Below are 23,490 nucleotides of genomic sequence, written 5' to 3'. Positions count from 1 at the left end.
GAAGGAAGGAAGGAAGGAAGGAAGGAAGGAAGGAAGGAAGGAAGGAAGGAAAAAGAAGGAAATGAGTAGGTGATAGAAGAAGGAGGGAGGGAGAGAGAGAGAGAGAGAGAGAGAGAGAGAGAGAGAGAGAGAGAGAGAGAGAGAGAGAGAAGACAGAGACAGAAATAGAGATCCTCCAGGACTCAGTTCCCAGTGCCACCTTCCCTACCAGACCTTTTTTGATTTTCCATAATTTTTAGCACTACCTCCCAATTTTTGGGTTAATTTCCATTGTATAATCTTTATATTTATGTGTGAAAAGACTATTTATTACAGCTTTTTATTTTTCAAAACATATGCATAGATAAGTCTGCAATATTTGCCTTTATGTTCTAGTTCCTTCCCTTCTCCCACTCCCCTCCCCTAGATGACAAGTAGTCCAATATATGTTAAATATAGTAGAAATATATATTAAATTCAATATATGCATATATTTTTATACAATTATCTTGCTATACAAGAAAAATCAAATCATAAAAGAAAATGATGAAGAAAATAAAATACAAGCAAACAATAAGAGTTAGAAGGCTATGTTGTAAACTACACTCAATTCCCATAGTCCTCTCTCTGGGTGTAGATGCTTCCTTTGATCGCAAGACCATTGAACTGGTCTGAATCACCCCATTGCTAAAAAGAGCCACTTCTATCAAAATTGATCATCATCTGATCTTTTTGTTTCTGCTTCTCTTGTTTCTACTTACTTCATTTAACATCAGTTCACATAAATCTCTCCAGGCCCTTCTGAAATCATTCTGCTGATTGTTTCTTATAGAACAATAATATTCCATAACATTCATATACTATAACTTATTCAACCATTCTCCAACTGATGGGCATATACTCAGTTTCCAGTTTCTGGCCATTACAAAAAGGCTGCCACGAACATTTTTGCACATGTGAGTCCCTTTCCCTTTTTTAAGATCTCTTTGGAATATAAGCTCAGGAAAAAAAAAAAAAAAAAACAACATGGCTGTGTCAAAGGGTATGCACAGTTAGATAACTTTATGGGTATAGTTCCAAATTGCTCTTCAGAATGTTGGTGGAATTGTGAACGGATCTAACCATTGTATTAGTGTACCACATTCCCCCCAACATTCATCATTATCTTTTCATGTCATCTTAGCCATCTGAGAGGTGTGTACTGATATCTCAGAATTGTCTTAATTTGCATTTCTCTGATTAATAATGATTTAGACCACTTTTTCATATAACTAGAGATGGTTTTAATTTCTTCATCTGAAAATTGTCTGTTCATTTTATTTGACTATTTATCAATTGTATAATGGCTTAAATTCTTATAAATTTGGGTCAGTTCTCTATATATTTTAGAAATGAGGCCTTTATAAGAACCCTAGAATGTAAAATGTTTTTTTCCAATTTATTGCTTCCCTTCTAATCTTGTCTGCATTAGTTTTGTTTGTACAAAAACTTTTTAACTTAATATAATCATAATTATCTATTTTGTGATCAATAATGACAACCAGTTCTTCTCTGGTCACAAATTTCTTCCCCCTCCACAGATCTGAGAGATAAATTATACCATGTTCTTCTAATTTGTTTATAGTATCATTCTTTATGTCTAGATCATGGCCCATTTCAACCTTATCTTTCTATACATTGTTAGGTGTAGGTCTATGCCTACTTTCTACCATACTAGTTTTCAATTTTCCAGCAATTTTTGTCAAATAGTGAATTCTTATCCCAAAAGTTGGGGTCTTTGGGTTTGTCAAACACTAAATTACTATAGTCATTGACTATTCTGTTCTGTGAATCTAACCTATTCTATTGATCAACTACTCTCTTTCTTAGCCAATACCAAATGGTTCTGATGACTGCTGCTTTATAATATAGCTTTAGATCTGGTAAAGCTAAGCTACCTTCATTTGCATTTTTTATTAATTCTCTTGAGATTTTTGGCCTTTTGTTCTTTCAGTTGAATTCTGTTATTATTTTCTCTAGGTCTGTAAAATAATTTCTTGGGAGTTTAATTGGTACAGCACTAAATAAATATATTAGTTTTGGCAATATTGTCATTTTTATTATATTCATTCAACCTATCCAAGAGCACTTGATATTTTCCAATTGTTTAGATCTGACTTAGTTTTGTAATTGTGTTTATATAGTTCTTGACTTTCCCTTGGCAGATAGATTCCCAAATATTTTATACTATCGACAGTTATTTTAAATGGAATTTCTCTTTGTATCTCTTGCTGTGGGACTTTGTTGGTGATGTATAAAAATGCTGATGACTTATGTGGATTTATTTTGTATCCTGCAACTTAGCTAAAGTTGTGGGTTGCTTCTAATAGTTTTTAGTTGATTTGCTTGGGTTCTCTATGTATACCCATCATATCATCTGCAAAGAGTGATAATTTGGTTTCCTTATTACCTACTCTAATTCCTTTAACCTCTTTTTCTTCTCTTATTACCAAAGAATTGCCAAATATTTCTAATACAATTTTGAATAGTGATGGTGATAGTGGGCAACCTTGTTTCACCCCTGATCTTAATGGGAATGGTTCTAGTTTATCCCTATTACATATGATGCTTGCTGGTGGTTTTATATAAATGTAAGTGATTATTTTAAGGAAAAAATCTATTTCTATACACTCTAGATTTTTTTAATAGGAATGCATGTTGGATTTTATCAAATTTTTTTTTCTGCATTTATTAGATAATCATATGGTTTTTGTTAGTTTGGTTATTAATATAGTTAATTATGCTAATAGTTTTCCTAATATTGAACCAGCTCTGCATTCCTGATATAAATCCTACTTGGTCATGGTGTATTATTCTGGGGATGACTTTCTGTAGTCTTTTTACTAATATTTTATTTAAGATTTTTGCATCTATATTCACTAGGGAAATTGATCTATAATTTTTTTTCTCTGTTTTCATCCTACCTGGTTTAGCTATTAGTACTATGTCTGTATCATAAAAGGAATTTAGCAAGAGTACTTCTTTCCCTATTTTTTCAAATACTTTGTATAGTATTGGAGAAATTCTTGGTAGAAGTCACATGTAAAGCCATCTGGCCCTAAAGATTTTTTCTTAGGGAGTTGATAACTAGAGTTTGTTCTATTTCTTTTTCTAAAAAGGGACTATTTAAGTCATTTATTTTCTCTTCTGTTAATCTGGGCAATCTATATTTTTGTAGGTATTCTTTCATTTCATTTAAGTTATCAAATTTATTGGCATAAAATTGGGCAAAATAACTTCTAATTATTGCTCTAATTTCCTCTTCATTCGTGGAAAGTATCTCCCTTTTCATTTTTGAGATTAACAATTTTATTTCCCTCTTTCCTTTTTCTAAACAAATTAATTAAAAATTTATCTATTTTTTTCATAAAACCAACTCTTAGTTTTATTTATTAATTCAATAGTTTTTTTATTTTCAATTTTAATAATCTCCTCTTTTATTTTTAGAATTTCAGGTTTGGTACTTGATTGGGGTTTTCAATTTACTTTTTCTTCTAGCTTTTGTATTTGTAAGCCCAATTCATTGATCTTCTCATTCTCTATTTCATACAAGTATGCATCTAGAGATATAAAATTTCCCCTTATTACTGTTTTGTCTGTAACCCACAAATTCTGGCATGTGGTCTCATTATTGTCATTCTCTTGGATGAAATTATTTATTGTGTCTATGATTTGCTGTCTCACCCATTCATTCTTTAGGATTAGATTATTTAGTTTCCAATTGATTTTTGGTGTATTTTCCCCTGGCCTTTTATTGAATGTAATTTTTATTGCATCATGATCTGAAAAAAATGCATTTACTATTTCTGCCTTTCTGCATTTGATTTTGAAGTCTTTACGCCCTAGTATTTGGCCAATTTTTGTACAGGTGCCATGCACTGCCAAAAAAAAAAGTGCACTTACTCCTTTCTGTCGCCATTCAATTTTCTCCACAGATTTATCATATCTAACTTTTCTCGTATTCTACTTACTTCTTTAACGTCTTTCTTACTTATTTTGTTGTTTGATTTATCTAGTTCAGATAGAGCAAGGTTGAGATCCCCCACTATTATATTTTTGCTATTTATTTCATCTTGCAACTCTCTTAATTTCTCCTCTAGTAATTCCCATGCTATGCCACTTGTTGCATATATGTTTATTACTGATATTTCTTCATTATCTATGGTACCCTTTAGCAAAATATAGTTTTCTTCCTTATCTCTTTTAATTAGATCTATTTTTTGGGCCCAGCCCAAACCTCACTGGATTATTGTTTTGGTTCTGATGGTTCAGAATGAGTGTAAAACACTCACTGAAGGTCTTTCCCTTCCAGATTGATTTTAGTGGGTCAAAGAGGCCATTCTTTGTCTCATTTCTACCTAGCCTTAATCAATGAAGGAATGTCTTAGCTTAAAAGGTCAAGATTTCTCCCTGCACCCAGGCCCCTCCCCTATCATCCTGATCTATATCCTGCCACTGGACACAGATGGCTCCAGAGTAGAAAGTAAAGTTGGCAACTTCGCCCAGCCCTCCCTCACTTAAATCCAATTCACTTGCAAGTCATGAATCACCTTCCTGACCCCATGGTCCTCTTTGAGAATGCAGGATAATCAACAGCACCTAGAACATATTAGGGTATTTGTATTTTCTAAATGAAATGGGATAAAAACATCAGTCATTACTATTCCTCTTACTACTGGTTTTGAGAAACAAGACCTGGACTAGACCCTGCTTAGTCTAGATCCAAGGATGAGATCAGAGTAAGAGGTCTTCACCTTTACTCTGTCACAAACCCTTATGGCAATCAAATGGTCTCTATAGCCCTTCTCATGATGATTTTTAAATGCATAAAATAAGATTATAAAAGAAACCAACTATATTATTTAAAATTATTATTATTTTTAAAAAAATTTTAAGTTCACAGACTCCGTTGGGGTTATCTGGAACAAATGCTTGAACATAAGACCATGTCCTATCAGACATTGATTACAGTATGGTTTCGTTTTTCAGAGCCATGCAGGGGCTGCCCCAGATCCCAGAGAGCAAGGAGTCAAAAGAAAAAGGAAGTATAAGTCTGGCCTCTTTCTTGCAGATTCCAGGGTAGCCTGGTAGCCAAACCATAATATAATTCTGATCCTGAATGCATCAAGTAATTTTGAAGTCTAGCCTAAGACACTTACCGAATGGTTTTGGAAAAGTTTGCCTCAGTTTCATTAACTATAAAATGGGAATAACTCCCCTGAGGTGATTCTTATCTTCCTCATCTCCTTTCCTTTCCTCTTTTTCCTTTCTCTATCACTTGAGATGATGCTTATATTCCTCTTCTCACTTCAATCCTAAGGTAATCTATGTAACAATACCAAATGACTATTACACCATGCATCACTAAAACAACCCAAGGAAAAAATTATGTCTCCCTTGAATCAAGGAAATAACAGAATCTCAGAATTTAAAGGGACTGAAAAGGAATCTAGACTCTGGTTGAAGACCTCCAAAAAGGGGAATCCGAGGCATCCCATTTCACTTTGGGACAATTCTTTATATTAAGCAATTTTCCCTGATGTCTAGCCCAAAATCATATTTTCAACTACTACCTATTGTTCCTTCTGCCTTATGGGACTAAACAAAATAAGCCTAATCTCTCTTTCACATGATAGCCTTTCAAGTATTTGGGTACAGCTATCATATCTTTTTACTTAAAGCCTTCCCTTCTCTAAACCAAATATCCTCAGATTCTCCCATGACCTATATTCAAGACCCTTCACCTTTGTGACTGTTTTCCTCTGATGCTCTCCAAATTTATCAGTGATCCTACATCTTAGAATCCAAAACCCATCATAATATTCCAACCATCCTCTGACTATAGGTGAATACAAAAGGACTATGATTTCTGAATATTATTCCTCTCTTAGTGAAACAGAAGATTCCATTGGTTTTGTTGGTGGTCATACTATACCATATTGATTTATCTTGAGCTCACAATCTACTAATCTATTTTTTCAGACATAATTGCTATGTCATTCTTTCTTTCCCATGTCACATTTGTGAGGTTGATGTCTTGAACCCAAATGAAAGAATTTATATTTATTCCTATTCAATTACAACTTATTCAATTCATCCCATTGTTTTTGCCATCACAAACTTTTTGAATCTTGACATCCAGGAGGGTAGCAACTCCTCTAAAATTTGTGTCCTCGGCAAACAATCCATCTATGCCTTCATTGAACTTCTAATAAATACATGACTTATACCAAGATTTCACCCGAGAATGCCAGCAATAGTACACAGGAACCCTAGAGACTCAGATGGATTGGATACCACCAAAAGACATCAACAAGTACCATCCTTGCATGTTGAGTCTGACAATGACACTTTGAACAAACTTTTTGCCTCTGCTTCCATTCCAATTCCTCCTCTCCCACTTCTATTCTGTACATACATACAGGGCAAATATTGCTTCATCTCACCTTGGGGTTTTAAGGCAGAGAAGAAAAGGGAATCAATAGCATAATAGACCTGCTCAAAAAAACCTACCGTGGCCTCTGTCCTTAGAGGTAGGAAAAAGGGAACCACTTCAGGGCCCTGGCTCACCTGCCATGTGGACGTTCCGAAGGCAGGAGAGGGAGGCATTGAGACGGGCGCATTCCTCTGGGTTGGCTCCATATTTCTCGACTGTTTCACACACCTGCTCATCGGTCATCTCCAGAAGCTGCTCAAGACTCAGCTGACCTGGCGTGATTTCCTTGAGAGCAAAGAGAAAACACAAATAAACTAGACTATAAATTTGTGAATTACAGGGATCATATCTAATACTTTTCTTATAAAGAGCTCTAACTAGGAATCTTTGGGCTCAGGGGAGGCAAGCATTAGGAACCATAACCAGAAAAAAGACAGAATGATTATTGCTAGACAAGTAGAAGCAGAACAGGGCCAGGAAAAAGTTGACTAGGGGTTTTGCCACTGGGAATAAGAGGAAGTCCATTTGATAACTTAATGGTTTTAAATGTTCTTGCTAAGTGTTATTTCTAAACTTTGAAGGATTCCAAATGCCTAGAATCAGAACCTTGGGGGGAACGCCCCAGTCAACATGACCTAGTTGTAGAGTTCAGTTCCTGGATCACTCAAAGAGTTGGTATAGGGCTTAGTGTGAAGTAGATAATTGATTAGTATTTATTAATTTTAAGACCATCTTCCACATACTACTACTAATAATAACTTGTATTTATTTGGTCCTTTTAAATTTGCAAAGCACTTTGTCCATGTTATTTTATTTGATCTCACAACACCCATCTGAGATAGATATTATTATCACTGAATCTACCCCATTCTATAAAAAGTAAGTACCTTAAGGGCAGAGATTGTGTTTTGTCTTTCTTTGTATCCTACCCCACTCAGCACAGTGTCTGACATATAGCGTGCATTTAATAAATACTTGTTGAATGTAAAGGTGTGTAAAGATGATGGAGGGATTGCATCAATAAATCAAATCATACCAGCCCACTTTAATTTTCATGAGCTACAGCAAGAGACAATCATCTCCAACATTTTGGATTACCCTAGAATCCTAAGGGGTGATATATTCATTGCCCTCTGGGGAACTGATCTTCCAATGCAAAGAGAAGTTGGGAGAGTAGCTCCAAAGCCTATGCTTGCTACACCTGGATAGTGGCAATGTTGTATACTTGAAATAGGACTTGATTTTGAGATCAAGAGCCTGCATTTGAATATTAACTCTGTCCCCAAACAACTCACATGAACTTGGACAAGTCACTTAATATCTGAAGGGACCTGGGGGGGTGCTCTTACAAATATCTTATTTGTTCTTCACTCTGAGAAATGAGTGTTATTATAATCCCCACTGACCAATTGGGGAAACTTAGGCAGATTAAGTTAATTGACTTGTCTAGTGACTTATAATTAATAAATATCTGAGGCCAGAGTTGAACTTGGGTCTTCCTGACTCCATACCCAGAATTCTATCTATTAAGTGGTAGAACTCAGTTGGATTCCAGTTTGAGCCTCCAACTTGAAATTAAGGGCTCCCTCCCTTTCTTCTTTGCAGGAACAGGTTGAGAACTGCAGATATGTACTACCACATGTACCATTAGACTGGCCTGACATGTTGGTTAGTTTTATTGTAATGCCTTTTTTTTTCCTCTTTTATTTATTTTTTAACAAAGAAAAACTGAATAGGAGGGGAATACATTCTATAACTGAGATAATATAAACATAAAAGATATCAATAAAAACTAAAATCTAGTGATCTTCCAGCTTTAGACAAGAACTTCCCCCTCCTGAGTCTCAGATTCACCTTCTATAAATTGAGAAGTTAGAGCTATTATGATCCCCTAGGTTTCTTCATGATCTGTATCCTATATAACAATCGCCTAACTAGGCTGATGATTTTGGTGGGGGAGGGGACAATAAGAGCAGCAGAATTTTAGGTATGGGCCAGGCCTCTTGAGGATTCACTTGGCCTGCTTTGGGATCAAAGATTTGAAGTTGGAAGGAAGCCCAGGGCTCATCCCATCTAACATTCTCATTTTTAGATAAACTGACGCCCCAAGAAATGAAGTGACTTCCATCAAAAGCAAGGAGCCTGGCCCATTCTGGACTATCTGGACTATCAAGGTAGCATTGAAAACCCATCAGGCAAGAAAGCATAAGGAGCAGAAATTTACCCTCAATAAAGAAGTCTCTTTTTCAGAACTATTTTATAGCAATGCTCTGCCCTCTTGTGACCATACATAAGAAATGCATTATGATGCAGCAGGAGTCAATAATCCTGGTTCACTAAGCAGACAATTAGCATTTTTTTGTATATTAACCACTAAATTTGGTACAAAAGGACAACTACTTATTCTGGTCACTAAGGAAGACACAAAATTTAGATCATAAAGATTGTGAGATCTTCTAAGTTTGTATTTCTAACCCCTGACTTAGCAAAGTGTCTGATATACATAATAGGTATTTAATAAATTCTTGTTTATTAATGATAATGATGATGATGGAGGGGGTGGTGATATATTTATATTGCACCTACTATGTGCCAGGCACTTCGCTAAGCACATTACAAATATTTTCTCATTTGCTCCTCACTGTCACCTGGAAGGTAATTATGGAGATATTATTATCTATATTTTTTCAAATGAGAACACTGAAGTAAATATAAATTAAATGCCTTGCCCTGGGTCACACAACTAGACTGAGACTGGATTTGAGCTCAAACTGTTGCCTTATTAGCTTGATCCTTTGCTCTGCAAAACCCCTCATTTGTCAGATAAAGAAACTGAGGTATAAAGAGGTGCTTTGTTTTAGACCAATAGGAAGCAGCAGATCCAGGATATGATCACAGGTTCTCTGTAATATGCAAGAAGGAAACCATGTGGCCAGCAGACTCTTGACCCAATGACAGAAGTTATCAGGGAAAGGATGAGTGAGAACAGAGACCTCTAGAGACGGTGGCAGAAGTGAGCATGCTCTGAGCCATCTGGTACTGTGAAGAGATTGCTGAGTGGCAGAAAGATCTAAGGGGCACAATGCACAGAGTGCTTGACCTGGAGTCAAAAAGACTTGCATTCAAATTCAGTCTCAAACACATACTGGCTGAGTAACCCTTAACAAGTCCCTTTACCTCTTTACTTCCTCTTATTGTTCAGATTTCCAAGAATTCAGAGGGAAAACATGTAGGATTCCAATGGACTAAAATGTTTCAAAGGAAGGTGACCTCAGAAGGTTAGGAGATATATTGCTCAAGAATGAAAATCTGAAGTCATCAAAAGGAACACATCCCAGTGAGGAGAAAGAATGGTATTTGTCTGAAAAGATCAATGTGGACCCATAAGGAACTCACCAATGAATTCTACTTTAAAAAAAGAAATGCAGAGAAGACAAAATCAAAGGCTGATAACCGAGAATGAATATAAGAGCATGACATAGTGCTGAAAGAAACTAAAGACAGCCAAGTCATCATTATAATGAGAGAAAAGAAGGTTGAGAGAATGGACATAACCTTTGGTTGAAGTAGATAGAACTATGGCAACTGACAACCGAGGAAAAAGTCTAAATCACTCAGTGGTTGTATTGCTTCTTTCTTTCCAAAAAGAGACGACTGGCAAAAATAACAGAGAGTTTATAAGCAAAGTAAGTTGGTAGGGAATCTCCTGGATCATCTGGCCCAGGTAAAATATATACTCCTGTCCTGATAAAACTGGTCTTTGTGATTTCTGGATGACACTCAATGATCATTAACACATGATTGGAAAGAAAGACACCATAATGGAGAAGAGTAAATATCTCAATTTTTCAAAGATGGAAAAAGACAGAAATTACAAACTTCTGACCAGTGAGCTTGACAACTATAAAAGAATTCATAAGAGTTCAGAGCTTTCTGCTTAGCCTTTATGGATAATGTTTTGTTTTAAATAATCTAATTAACCAAGATGATCATGCAAAATGGAAATTTCTTAGCTAAAGAATTTTGTTGCATCCAGACCAAGGAGTTCCAAACAAATCATTAATACCTAAGGGTCAAGGCAGCAGTAAGGATATAAGCCATTACTCCATGGCCTCCCAGAGGGAAGAAAAGGGGTGATATAAGAAGAATACACTCCTCCTCTTTTCCTTTAAGAGGAAAGTATTATTGCTATTGTTTTTAAAGCAAAGTATGTTGCAGTTCCTAACAAAAATTCTAGCATCGATCATTAAAGATATGACTGTCTAATATCTAAGAAGAGAATTACTAATTACCAAGCACTAATCTGAGTCCTTCAAGAGCAAGTCATGCCAGACTAATGTTTCCTTTTCTAATGGTGACTAGACTGGTAGATAAGAAGAAAGGTCATGGATATAGCTTTCCTAGATTCTAGTAAAGCTTTTGATGAAGTATCTCATGATAGTCTTGTGGAGAAGATGAAGAGATATAAGTTTGGAAGATAATATAGTTAAATGCTTTTAGAACCCCTTGGTTGGCCAGACTCAAATATTTGTTAATGATTAAGGATCACTGTAGCATATTTTCAGTGGAATAACCAAGAATCTGCATTTGCTTCTGTGCTGTTTAACCTTTCTATCAATCAGAGAATCAATAAACCTATTAAGCACCTAGTATGTGCCAAGAACTGCCCTAAGGACTGAAAGTACAAAGAAAGACCAAATATAGTATCTATTCTGAGGAAATTCACAGCTTAATGGAACTAAAGACATGCAAACATCTATGTACAAACAATCTATAGAGAAAATAAATTGAAATTATCCATAGAGGAAAAGCATAGAGGACAATTAAAGAGGACTGGGAAAAGGCCTGTAAAAGGTGAGATTTTTAGAATGGACTTGAGAGGTGGAAATAAGAAAGGAGAGTATTCCAGGCATAGTGGAGAGCCAATGCAAATGCCCAGAGTCTGGAGATACAGTGTCTTATTTGAGGAACAGCAAGACTAGTGTCCCTCACGTGCAGAACATATGGAGTATAACATAAGAAAATGGGAAAGGCAGAGAGGGGTCATGCTCTAAAGGGTTTTTAAATACCAAACAGAATTTTCCATATAAACCTAGAAGGTATTTAAAAAGGAGGCCATAAGATTCATTTAAAATTTTTGCTTCCATATTCATTAGGGAAATTGGTCTATAATTTTCTTTGTCTGTTTTGATCCTTCCTAGTTTAGGTATCAGACCATGTCTGTATAATAAAAGGCCTTGGCCCTGAGGCTTCATGAATGACATGAATGGACCTTAGCTTTAGGAAGATCATTTTAACAACTAAAAAGAAGTTAGACTGGAGTGGGGAAAGATATGCAGGTGACATAAAGCTGGGACGTAAAGCTAACATTTTTTATGACAGTCAAGAGCTAAAAGAATCTTGACAAGTTAGAGCACTGGGTAGAATATAACAAGATGAACTTCAGTAGGGATAAATATAGCCCTACACTTGGATATTTTTTTTAAAAAAAATCAGCTTCACAAGTACAAGATGGGGGAGGCACAGTTAGGTGGCAGTTGTTCTGAAAACAAGCTGGGAGTGGGGGGACTACTGGACAGCAAACTCAATATGAGTCACCAGTGGAATATAGCAGACACAAAAAACTAATGAGATCTTTGGCTGCATTAAGAAAGGCACAGCTTCTAAGAACAGAGAGTTCACAGTCCCCTGCATACTGCCTTTGGTAGACCTCATGTAGTGTACTCTGACCAATGTAGGTGCCATAGCTTAAGAAGGAGAGTGATAGCACAGAGAGTGTTCAAAAAGGGTACATGGGACAATAAAGGGCCTTGAGTCCATAACATAGGAAGTGGGCATATTTAGCCTAAGTAAGAGAAGACTTGAACAAATATGAGCTGTCTTCCAACATTTGAAGAGGAAGGAAGTTAAAAATTATTCTTCTGAACCTTAGAAAGTATAACCAAGAGTAGTAGATTACCAAGAGGCCAATTTAAGCTGAGTTTTTAGTGAAAACTTGTTAACAATTAAAGCTCTCCTTCCTCAGGAAGTGATGGATTCTGTCTCCCTGGAGGTCTTCAAGTAGACATCAGACCACTATTGATGGGTACATCTTAGTGGGGATTCCTTTCATGGATGGCTCAGACAAGATGGCCATTGAGATTCCTTCCAACTCAAAATGTTGTGTTCTTTTAGTGTTCTGTTATGCTGAGAAGTGCTGACTCACAAGTTTCCTTTCTGTTCCTCAAGGATGACACTTTACTACCCAGCACTAATCCTCTCCACAGGTTGTCCCCATATGTCTGGAATGGCCCTTGGTTTTTTTTCAAGCTCTGCCCAAATGACACCTAATACATTAGACCTTTTCTGATCTTCTAATCTTCTGATATTACTAATGTTCCCCCCACTAAATAGCATTGTATCTAATTCATACAATTTACTTTGTATATGCTTATATATTTGATTACACACACACACACACACACACACACACACACATATATATATATATATCATATATATATATAATATATATATATATATATCATATATATTTGGTGTGTATTCTCCCTACTTTGGAAAATAGGGTCCCTGAGAGCAGGGATCATTCATTTTTTGTCTTTGTATCACCAGGACCTAGGACAGAGCCTGACGTAGCAAATGCTCAATAAATATTGTTTGATCAGCAGATTAATTGGATAAAAGTTGCAGAGAGATATATTTGGACTCCATGTAAGGAAAAAAAACTCCTTAAAATTACAGCTGTCCAAAGTAGAGTAGGCTGACTGAAAAGCAATCAGCTTCCCCCTTGGGGTCTTCAAACAAAGATTGGATAATGACTTGCTGAGGAGTTTAGAGTGAGAATTCTGATTCAGGAATGAACCAAGCTAGATGACATCTGAGATCCCTTGTAATCCTGAGATTCTGTGATTCAATAAAATACCAGAAACAGGACTAGACCCCAGGCCATTCTGACTCCAAAGGAAATATTCTATCGACCAGGCCAAATTGCCTTCTCTGGGGGAGACGGCAGATTTCCATTCAAGTGAAAGAAATTTGATCAATTCTTGAAAATACTCTTTCTTGAAGAAGTTAACAATACCAAGAGCCTACATTTGGATAGTACTTTAATGTTTGCAAGGAGTTTTCATATGAAATTCAATTTTCATGACAACCCTGTAAGGTGGATGTTATTATTATCCTTACTTTACAGATGAGGAAACTGTGGCTGCAAGAAGTTAACTGTCTCAGAATCGTGCAAATTCCTAAATATCTGAAGCAGGATTCAAATTTGGATCTTTTGGACTCTGAGTCTAGAGTTTTATCGACTGTACCATCTAGCTGTCCTTCTATTGTTATTTATTAATAATAATAATATTTGTAATTATTAATAGCAATAATGAGTCTTTATATAGTGCTTCAAGTTTTGCAAAGTACTTTACAAATAAAATCACATTTTATCCTTAGGCCAACCACCTAACTGTGCCTCCTCCATCTTATACTTGTGTACTCTTATTGTCCCCATTTTACAGATGAGGAAACTGAGGCAGACAGAGATGAAGTGACTTACCCAGGTTCACACAGTTAGGAAGTACCTGAGGGGGGATTTGAAATTTGACCCCAGGTACAGCTCTTTGCATTGAGCCACCTAAATGCCCCTAGGAGAGATTCTTATCTAAATAAGATTTCTATCTAAATAAGAGATGATTTTAATATACTTAGCTGGCAAGCTGCCCTACTATAAAAGTGCCACAGATATAGCTGAAAGTTCAAAGCAGAGCAAAGCTACTGGTGGTATACAGGGAATTCTGTTGAACGGGAAGTCAGGAGGTCAGCCAGTCTTTTTCCTCTGAGTCTCATCTGCATGATGTGGCTAATGATCCCTTCCCTACATCCCTCACTGTTGGGAACATTAAGTCGGGAAATAAAAAGTTCTGATGAGTGAAAGACATGATAGACAAAGGAACGTCTGGACTGGAATCACAGCCACATCAGAGGAAGGACATTAACAAGCTGAGAGGGACCAGACAGGTAGGTAGAATGGTGAAAGGTTGAACCCCTGTCATTTAAGTGTGGATTAAAGAAAATAGGAGGAGAAGAATCAGGACAGTTTTCTGAGTTCAAGAACTTGAAGGGTCTGTGGAACAGAAGAGGACCTGGACTAACTGGCCCCAGAGCAGTGAGAATTCACAAAGAAACCAATGGAGGCTAGAATCAGGAAAAATTTATGATGAAAGCTACTGTCCTGGGACACCTGGTTCCCCTTCTCCAGGACTTTAAAGCAAAGATTGGATGGCATACTATAACAAGGGCTTGCTTTAAAAAAATAGTCACTAAAGTTCTTCCAGCTTTGAATTCTATGATTTTGGGGTGTTCCCTCTGGCGACGTAAACCAAACTCACCAGCAACTTTTTATTATGTGTCCCATAAATTTAAAGAGAGGGCTTCTTTACTACAATGCAAACCATTTGAGAACAAGGACTGTTTCATTTTGCCTTTGTATCCCCAGTTGCCTGGTATACAGAAGGAACTAAATAAATGCTTATTGTTTTCTTTCCAGATTTTTTGACTCTGCATGACTATATACAGATTAGATAGATCCTATCAATTAGCTATTTTAAAATTAATTTTTTTAACATGAAAACCCATGAAATAAAGATCTTAAATCTATTCCTATTTTATTTCCTCTTAGACAGCTGGCTTCCATGCTCTAGCTGGTCACAGTCCTTTGGGATCCTCGCTCTTCCAATGCATTTACTGTGTCTCCTAGCCTTGTATCATCTCACCTTTGAAAAACATGTCACATTCTTAAGATTCTGTATGGTGGAAAATGAGAGATCAGTTTTTACCTCCATGACTTCCTTTCGCACATCCACAATTCGGAACCAGTGCTGAAGCTGGGGGAAGCCTTCGAGCTTGGCATTGCGCTCCTGGAGGGCTACTTTCCGTTTGCAGGACAGCTGGCGGCTGAAGTACTTAACCAGCTTGCTCTGTAGGGAGAGAAGAGATAATATAATGGACCGAAGAAGGCATTTCTTCTTCAGCAATCTACAAAATCACAGGATTTCAGAGCAAGAATGGATTTCATTGGTCTTCCTTTCCAACCTATAACTAAATAGGAATTCCAAATATGACATGACACAACGGTTGTCCAGTCTGTTCTCAAAGATCTCAAGGAAAGGGAACTATCATCTTTCTTTCAAAGTGTGACTATCTCTGGTGGTTGGGAAGTTTTATTTTTTTCTGAAATTAAGGCTCAGTTTGCCTCTCTGTTACATTCCCCCATTGTTCCTACTTTATTTTTGCCTTCTTGTGCAATTCTTATTACTCATCTATGTGATCATCTTCCAAATAATCAAAGACTGCTCTTGTGTCCTTTATGTTCTCTTTTTACCCTGAGAAACTTCATCTTCGGATTCCTCATTCTATGGCTTTATATGATTCCATACCCCATCCCATGCTGTCAAGCCTGATGGCTCCAACTACATTTATTCAAAATTCACAATAATCGCAGTTCTTTAGTTGAAAAATGACCTGCCTTGTGACTTTATAAGTGACTATTACATAATGTGTAGACTTACATATTGTAATTTTTCACTAAAAATATCTCTTTGGATAAAAATAGAAAAGCTGATCAGTATTCTAGACAAGCAAAAATTGAAAGGAAATGTGTACCACAGTCCTTAGTTTGATAAAACCCAAAATTCAAAGTATTGGGAGAAAGTATTCATTATTCAGATGGTGTGGTGGATAGAGCACCTGGACTAGAGGCAAGGAGAGTCATCTTTCTGAGTTCAAATCTAGTCTCAGATATGTATTATCTATGTGAGCCTGTACAAATTACTTCATTTTATTTCTTCAATTTCATCATCTGGAAAATGTACTGGAGAAGGAAATGGCAAACAACTCGAGTATCTTTGCCAAGAAAACCCCAAATGTGATCACAAAGAGTCAGAAAACAACAAAATTCTTTATTCAATAAGCTTTCCTGAGAAGACTGAAAAGCAAGGGAAAAAATATGTTTGGATAGACATCTAATGCCATACTCAAATAATACTGGACCAATGATGTCATGATTATAAGTATTCCTTCCCAGAATCCATCTTTGCCTGACTAACTTGGAAACCAACCTGGATCCTTGGGTTCCCACTTCCTGGCTACCCAAGTTGGCTTTAAGTCCCATCCAAAATCCTACATTCTATAGTAAGCCTTCCTAATCCATCTTAATTTGAGCTCCTTCTCTTTGTTGATTGCCTTTAATTAATCTTGACTGTAACTTGTTGATGTCCAGTGGCTTGCATTTTTGTTTCCACTATTAGACTGGTAGTTCCTTGAGGGCAAGAACTGTCATTTGCCTTTCTATATGTCCCCAACATTTACACAGTACCATAATGTACTTACCATAGTGAACAATATTGAACCCAATGGAGTTCAGCCAAGGGGTTGATTCCCTTTTTTGGTCTGTGGGGGCTGAGAGGGAGAGCCAAAACTAACCAGGATAAAAAAGAAATAAAGGTTCTTTACTTAAATGAAGAAAAGAAACAGCATAAATCTAGAGGCTTGGAAAGACAAGCAGTTTTCAACTTCTCCTCTAATAGTTCACATGCTTAAATTCAGTCAATAAACATTTATTAAGCACCTCTCATGTGCCAGGCACTGTGCCAAACACTGGATATACAAAAAAGGTAAAAGGTGGCTCCTGCCCTCAAAGAGCTCACAAATGAATGAGGGAGACAATAGGCAAGATCTCTTAAGGATAAATCACTGGTAATCAATGGGAAGGAAGGCACTAGAAGTAACCGTCATGGTAAAAAAAATACTCTCTATTAAAGTTTAAATACAAGTCAGTAAAATGTTTTATTGTTATTTTAGCAAACCATGAAATAGAGAGGTCAGATGAATTCCTCTGACATCCAAGGACTCTCTGTCTAGTAATTCATGTAGAGTAAAATGAGGATGCCAAGTACACTGAATTATGAACTGTTACTAAGTACAAGTTTTCATACAAAGTGATAAAATATAGCACACAGTTCTCAAACATGGATTTGCACTATCTTACAGTTTGGTACTGGGAGAAGGAAGACAGTGGTAATGGTGGAAACAAAATAAAAGGTCTTCTAAGCAGAACTGGGAAGAGAGGGTGGAGGAGAGGGTGTCCAAAGGGAGATTATTTCGATAATGGATTAATCCAGGCTAGAAGAAGAAAAATACAATGTCCCTCTCTCTTTGTCTCCTTGAAGAGGAAATGTGTTTGTCATAGTGAGAATTCTCTCCATCTTTAAATTTTCCTAGAAAACCCAGATCACATGACTTCAAATACAGGGCTCTTTTCATTATAGCACATTGTCTCTAGTATAGAATGCAAGCTCAGAATCATAGACACTTAGAGGTAGAAAGTTTTTATAAAGCATCTGGTCCAATCAATACCTGAATAAATATCTCCTCCCCAACACTCACAACAAGTGGGCAATATGGGCTGAGCTTAACGACCTCCAATGAAGAAAAGCCCGCTACCACCCATTCCATTTTGGAGAAACCTTGAAAATAGCTAGAATTTATGTAGCACTTGAAGTTCATAAAGCATTTTTCTATATGTGAAATGTACATAAGTATAACTTCTATGCCTCTAAAAACAAGAGATTACCTGAGTAAAATTTACAGAATGTTTCGTTATTATCTCAAGACATTTATAAAAGTGTTAGGTGTAATAGAGTAAGCACAAATTCCTAAGGCATTTCATTGCTGACCATGTTCCAAGTTTCTGTTGAACCACTGAGAACTACTCAAGCAACATCCATTATCCAATTTCATCCTCATTATAACCATGTGAGATAGGTGCTTTATTATCCTCGCTTTATAGATGAAGAAACTGAAGCTAGGAGAACCTGTAACTTGTCCAGAGTCACAAATCTAATAAGTGTTTGAAGCAGCATTTGAATTAAGGTCTTCTTGATTCAAAGTCCAATGGTCTATTTGTGATCTAGCTGCCTCTACATATTAGGAAGTTTTCCGAGTACCAAACCTCAATTTGTCCTTTTGTAATATTGATTCTTCTCTGAGAACGAATCCTGTTTTGTTTCTAGCATAAAGCCTTGTATATATCATAAAATCATAGAATTGAAGTATGGTTAGGGACTTTGGTGACTATCTGTTCTGATACCTAGAATGATAAATGGCCATGCAGTCTTTGCTTAGAACCCTCCAAAGGCAACACTCAGAAAAGCAAAGTTACACTGAGTTATACTTCAGGCACTAGATGGCACTATAATGGCTAGAGCATTGAGCTTGGAATCAGGAAGACTCATCATCTTGAGTTTAAATCCAAATTCAGATACTTACTATCTATGTGACCCTAGGCAAGTCACATCACCCTGTTTGCCTCAGTTTCTTCATCTGTAAAATGAGCTGGAGAAGGAAATTGAAAATACTCCAGTATTTTTGCCAAGAAAAGCCTAAATTGGGGCACGAAGAGTTGGACATGACTGAAATGACTAAACAACAAATGAATTACACCTAGTAGGTGCTGAATAATAAATGTTAGTTAAATTAATTGAATTTTCCATCCCCTACAGTCTCCATCATGGCTCTAAATAATTAGAAAGACACAGTATTTCAGAGTTTCATTATCTTTATGTTATATCCAGTTTAACTTCTATGTATTTTTACCCAGATATTTTATCTGAGATCCCATTCAAAGTTATTGTTCTTTCTCATATTTTAGATGGGACACAGAGACACAGAGATAATCCTCCAATGCAGCCATTCTCCAAGGGGAAAAAAACCGGTTACCCTAAAAACTGCCTATAAGGAGACTACACTGATATTCTCCTCCAATTCCATGTAATTCAATGAATATGTATCTATTGTGTGCCATGAAGTGAGTTGGAACTGGGGATATACAGACCAAAAAGAATTAATCCTTGTCCTCAATAAGTTTGCTTTCTATTGGGGGAGACAGCATGGACACTAAAAGTAAATATTAAAGACATGCAAAGTATCACAGAATTTTATGACATAAGGTGACCATGTCCAATCTATCCAAGTAGACTGACAATCTTTTCTGAGATTGGGGGAAAGCACTAACACCTAGGGGGAATCAGGCTGTGTTTCCTATAAGAAGTAGCTCTTAAGCTTAACTTTTAAATGAACACAGGATTCTCTGAGGAGGTCAAGGTGAGAAGAAAGTAAGATGAAAAAATAAAGACAAAGATACTGATCTGTCTTTCTAGGAGGTAATGACTGTGAGACAGGAAGGGATCAGAAACCAACACTTGGCCAAGGTCAAAGATGCAGGATAAACCATCTTGGAATCAATGGAGCACTAAGAAATCATCCATGAGGCAAAATCCAGAAGGCGGAGTTGAAAGGCCTGGACAACGGAGAGGGCTGGACTAGATAAGGGGTCCCTAGAACTTTTTTTAATGTCAGAGACCCCTTTGGCAGTCTCAGGATCCCTATATTATTGACTGCCTGTATTCATAGCTGAAGAAAATGCTAAATTTCCATTAGAAGTCAGTGAAAATAATTACATAAACTTTTCCTATCCCAAGGTCATGGATTCTCTGAAATCTATCCATGAACTCCTTAGGTATCCTTAGGATAAGAACCTGTGCACTGGATTATCCCTAAGATCCATTCCTGCTCTGTGAATCGATGAATCTATGAACAGAAGATATCCAATTCCCCATTTCCATTGTCTCAGCATCTTCCTTCTGACCAATCAGAAAAGGGCAAGAGTGGGATCACTTCACCAGCCAGTGAGCATCAACCAAAGGAGAAAAAACCCAAGCCAACGGAAAGAAACAAGACTGCCAAGGGCAGCCCATGGTTACCAAGAAGTTACATTTAGTTTATGTATCAAAGTCGGGGATTATAAGCAAGTCAAATTAAACAAACATTACTACTGGGCTTCCCAGAGAGATATCCCCAAGAGATTCTAAAGAAGGGAAAGGGACCTGTATGTGCCAAAATGTTTGTGGCAGCCCTTTTTGTAGTGCCAAGAAACTGGAAACTAAGTGGACGACCATCAATTGGAGAATGGTTGGGTAAATTATGGTAAATAAACATTATGGAATATTTTTGCTCTGTAAGAAATGACCAGCAGGATGAATACAGAGAGGTTTGGAGAGATTTACATGAACTGCTGCAGAGTGAAATGAACAGGACCAAGAAATCTTTCTACCCTTCAACAACAATACTCTATGAAGATCAATTCTCATGGAAGTGGCATCTTCGGCAATGAGAGGAGCCAAAATAATTCTAATTGATTAGTAATGGACAGAACCAGCTACACCCAGCAAAAGAAGACTGGGAAACAAGTGTGGACTACTTGCATTTTTATTTTTCTTTCCAGGTTATTTTTACCTTTCTAAATGCGATTTTTCTTATGCAACAAGAGAACTGTATAAATATGTGTTAGGATTCTTAGGATACACATATATTGTATTTAACATATACTTTAACATGTTTAACATGTATGAGACTTCCATCTAAGGGATGGGGTGGAGGGAAGAAAGGGAAAAGTTGGAACAGAAGTTTTTGCAAGGGTCAATGCTGAAAAATTATCATGCATATGTTCTGTCAATAAAAAGCTATAATAAAAATAAATAAATAAATAAAATTAAACGAATACTTGCTATGTGCTAAGGTCTAACTGCACCAGGTAAATACTCAAATGGTCCTTGAGAGCAGTCAGTGAGGTAAGAAAGGCTGGGTTTTATTATTAGGTTTAAGCAAATTAGCAGTGGTGGTGGTAGCCGCAGTGGCAGTTGACAGATGATACAGAGGACAGAGGACTGGGTCTGGAAGCAAAAAGACATGAGTTCAAATACAGATTCAAAAACTTATTAGCTGTGTGATCCCAGCAAAATCACGCAACCACTATCTGCCTCGGTTTCCTTTTCTGTAAAAATGGAGATAACAATAGCAACTACTTTCCAACTTTGTTGTGAGGATCAAAAGTGATCGTATTTTTAAGTGATATATAAATGCTAATTATTATTATCATCATAAATAGCTCAGTGTACCAGAGTTTTCAAATATATAAAGAAAATATTTCCCTCACAATTCCCCTGTGAGGTCAGCACTACAAAAATTATTACTTCCACTTAACAAAGGAGGAACCTGAAGCTCAGATAGCTTAAATGACTTTCCTAATGTCAGACAGTAAATAGCAGAAACAAAATAAGAGACTGGGTCTCCTGAACTAAATCCTGTTCTTTTTTATACCAAGCTCTCCTTCCTTACCTTCGCCTTTTAGAATTTCTATCTCCCTTCAAAGCCTTCTTTGGGTACCACTTCTTCCATGAAGCCTTCTGATCCCCTCACTTCCTAGTGTTCAACTGTGTCTGATTCTTAGTGAGCTCATTTGGAATTTTCTTGGCAAAGATACCATAGTGGTTTGCCATTTCCTTTCCCAGCTCATTTTTACAGTTGAGAAACTGAAACAAGCAGGGTAAAGTGACTTGCCCAGTGTCACAGAGAGAGTATGAGTAAGTGCCCCAGGTTAGATTTGAATTCAAGAAGATGAATCTACCACACTCCACACCTGGCACTCTATCCACTGCCACCTAGCTGCCTCTCAGCTATTGGTGCTTCACCTAAAATAACTTTGAATTTATTATCTGTCCACATGTTTCTCCCAATAGAGATTAAGCTCTTTAACTCAGATGGGCTTTTGTTTTATTTTCTGGTCTTAGGTCAGCACCCAAAATAGTGCCCAATCTAGACATATTCTACCATAAAGAAATTCCCTCCACCAAATTAATTAGCCACTTGTTTTGCAACTTGTATCCTTAGAAAATTGCCTGGAACTAGGAACTGGGAACTGAGTTTATACCCATCAGTTGGAGAATGGCTGAATAAATTATGGTATATGAATGTTATGAAATATTATTATTCTATAAGAAACGATCAGCTGGCTGATCTCAGAAAGGCCCGGAGAGACTTACACGAACTGAAGCTAAGTGGAGTGAGTAGAACCAAGAGAATATTGTACACAAAAACAAGATTATGAGATGATCAATTCTGATGGACGTGGCTCTTTTCAATAGCAAGGTAATTCAAGCCAGTTCCAATGGACTTGTGATGGAGACAGCCATCTGCATCCAGACAAAATCTATGGGGACTGAGTGTGGATCACAACATGTATTTTTACCTTTTTTATTGCTGCTGTTGCTTGTTTGCTTTTTGTTTTCTTTCTCATTTTTTTTTCCTTTTCAATCTGATTTTTCTTGTGCAGGATGATAAATGTGGAAATATGTATAGCAGAATTGTATATGTTTAACATATATTGGATTATGGGTTGTCTAGGGGAGGGGTGAAGGGGAAGGGAGGGAGAAATTTTTGGAACACAAGGTTTTGCAAGGGTGAATGTTGAAAAATATTTTCTATATTTTTTGAAAATAAAAAGTTATTTAAAAATATTAAAAAGAAAAAAGAAAATTGCTTGGGAATATCAAAAGTTTAAGGAACTTGTCTAGTGTCAGAAAGCTAATAATATGATGAAGCGAGATTTTCTTAGCTGCAAGACAGGCTTCCCTAGACTGTTTTTAGCCTAGAACACATCAGGCACTTAATAATTGCTTATTGGTTTGCTGGGTTTTTTCCACTCAAAATCCAATCCCAGAACTGAGTTCTATTCATTATCCCTATCACTTTCTAAGCCAAAATATCCTTCTCTGCCAGCTATTGTGCTGTCTTACATGTGCTGTCTCCCCCTTTAAACTATAAGCTTCTTAAGGACAGATCTGTCTAATTTTCTATTTGTATCCCCTGAGCTGAGCACAATAAGGCATATAATAAACACTTCAATCTTTTTTTTTCCATTGATTCTTTCATTTAGCCAACAAGCCAATAGAAGATAAAGAAACCAAGGAGAACATTTTATTTTTTTTCCTGAGGCAATTGGGGTTAAGTGACTTGCCCAGGGTCACACAGGTAGGAAGTATTAAGTGTCTGAGACCAGATTTGAACTCGGGTCCTCCTGACTTCAGGGCTGGTGCTCTATCCACTGCACCACCTAGCTGCCCCAAAGGAGACCATTTTCAAAATGAAAC

General features: G+C 36.8%; 1 protein-coding gene across 2 annotated transcripts in view; it reads right to left on the bottom strand.

Moving 5' to 3' along the window:
- KSR2 (kinase suppressor of ras 2) overlaps positions 1-23,490 on the bottom strand; it is a 600,040-nt gene that overhangs the window by 470,678 nt on the left and 105,872 nt on the right. For both annotated transcript variants that reach the window (XM_074296724.1, XM_074296733.1), the window contains exons 2-3: positions 15,283-15,423; positions 6,589-6,739 (exon numbers count right to left, since the gene is read on the bottom strand). In XM_074296724.1, the coding sequence (XP_074152825.1) occupies positions 6,589-6,739; positions 15,283-15,423 (292 nt within the window). The remainder of the gene's footprint in view (positions 1-6,588; positions 6,740-15,282; positions 15,424-23,490) is intronic.

The sequence above is a fragment of the Sminthopsis crassicaudata genome, chromosome 1 (genome assembly GCF_048593235.1).
Source record: "Sminthopsis crassicaudata isolate SCR6 chromosome 1, ASM4859323v1, whole genome shotgun sequence".
NCBI classification, from domain to species: domain Eukaryota; kingdom Metazoa; phylum Chordata; class Mammalia; order Dasyuromorphia; family Dasyuridae; genus Sminthopsis; species Sminthopsis crassicaudata.
The sequence above is the reverse complement of the archived record's forward strand: the minus strand, read 5'-3'. Positions and strand labels throughout refer to the sequence as shown.